Source organism: Galeopterus variegatus, unplaced genomic scaffold (assembly GCF_000696425.1).
Source record: "Galeopterus variegatus unplaced genomic scaffold, G_variegatus-3.0.2 Scaffold4029, whole genome shotgun sequence".
Classification (NCBI taxonomy): domain Eukaryota; kingdom Metazoa; phylum Chordata; class Mammalia; order Dermoptera; family Cynocephalidae; genus Galeopterus; species Galeopterus variegatus.
In genome coordinates this window covers 158,373-159,566 of record NW_007730140.1, presented here as the reverse complement: position 1 = coordinate 159,566, position 1,194 = coordinate 158,373, and the positions used below count along the sequence as shown (strand labels likewise).

The 1,194-nt window shown below is 37.4% G+C and overlaps 1 protein-coding gene across 1 annotated transcript in view; it reads right to left on the bottom strand.

The window, feature by feature from the left end:
- LOC103602141 (zinc finger protein 345-like) overlaps window positions 1–1,194 on the bottom strand; it is a 27,584-nt gene that overhangs the window by 6,141 nt on the left and 20,249 nt on the right. Inside the window, exon 3 of the mRNA XM_008586564.1 lies at window positions 11–137. Coding sequence (XP_008584786.1) covers window positions 11–137 — 127 coding nt within the window. The remainder of the gene's footprint in view (window positions 1–10; window positions 138–1,194) is intronic.

Sequence of the window (1,194 nt, the reverse complement as noted above, 5' to 3'; positions counted from 1 at the left end):
TTTCACTCACCCAAAGACACCAGGCTGCTGTAGGTCTCCAGCATCACATCCCTGTACAAAGTCCTCTGAGCATCATTCAATTCCTGCCACTCCTCCCAGGTGAAGTCCACAGCCACATCCTCAAATGACACCAACTCCTGTAATGGCACATTGATCTCAACTCAAGCAACCAGCCCTGGGTCACAAAATACGAATCTCAAAGTTCACTCTTCTGCAAGTGTGAGTGTCTTATGTGTTAAATAAGGTGCTGCTTTTCTGTACTCCATATAGTGGAGGGGAAAAAAACCCAGCAGGAATATCCTGTCACTGCAATAATATATTAATTACTAAAAATATGATTACAAACCTTATCTTATAGTTAAGAACCATCATTGTTGCTAGTGATAAAAGTATGAATAAAATGTTGCTTCTCCAAGAAGTTTATAATCAGGTATGAAGACATAAGTATAACCTGAACCAGTGTGTTTGATAAACAAATTTAGAGACAAGTTCAATAGAGAATGGGGTAAGAAAGACAAAATATAATTCTACGTTGTATTCTGTTTGCACTTCACTGAAATGCCAAAGATGTTAAGCTCTTCCACGTGAACTACATGTTCTCATGAATATGAGGCAACAGCAAAACTTCAGTCACAAGAGCAAAGGAAGACACCCTATGTTAATGGAACCACACACGGCACCATGTCTAGATGAATGCTCATGAGCAGAGATAAAAAATACACAATTAAAGAAACACATTATGGAATGATCCTGCATTTAAATATTTGTCTATTTCAAACAGTAAAACATTATATACAATTGCTGTCTCTTAATTACTTATAAACTGAAAGCATATTCAAAGGCATTCCAAAATTTCCTTTGCACATTTTAAAGGATCGCTTGTGTCTGCATGAGTGAACACTGCACTTTGTAAACACAGGGTGTAAATAATGTGGTTTTGTAACTACAAATCAGTTACATACTAGATTCACAATTTAACAGTCATCCACCAGAAGAATGGAAAAAGCTTTTGAGAGCATCAGAGAAAACAGGGTGACGGAAGACCAGCTGCATTAGAACACAAAGCAAGGTTGGTTAGCTAGTTTACTTGGGAGAGCATGCAGCTGGTAACATTAAAGTCACAGGTTCATATCCCTGTATGGGCCACCCGATAGAAGAAAAAAAAAAAAAATAAACAAGAGAACAGTAAGCAAA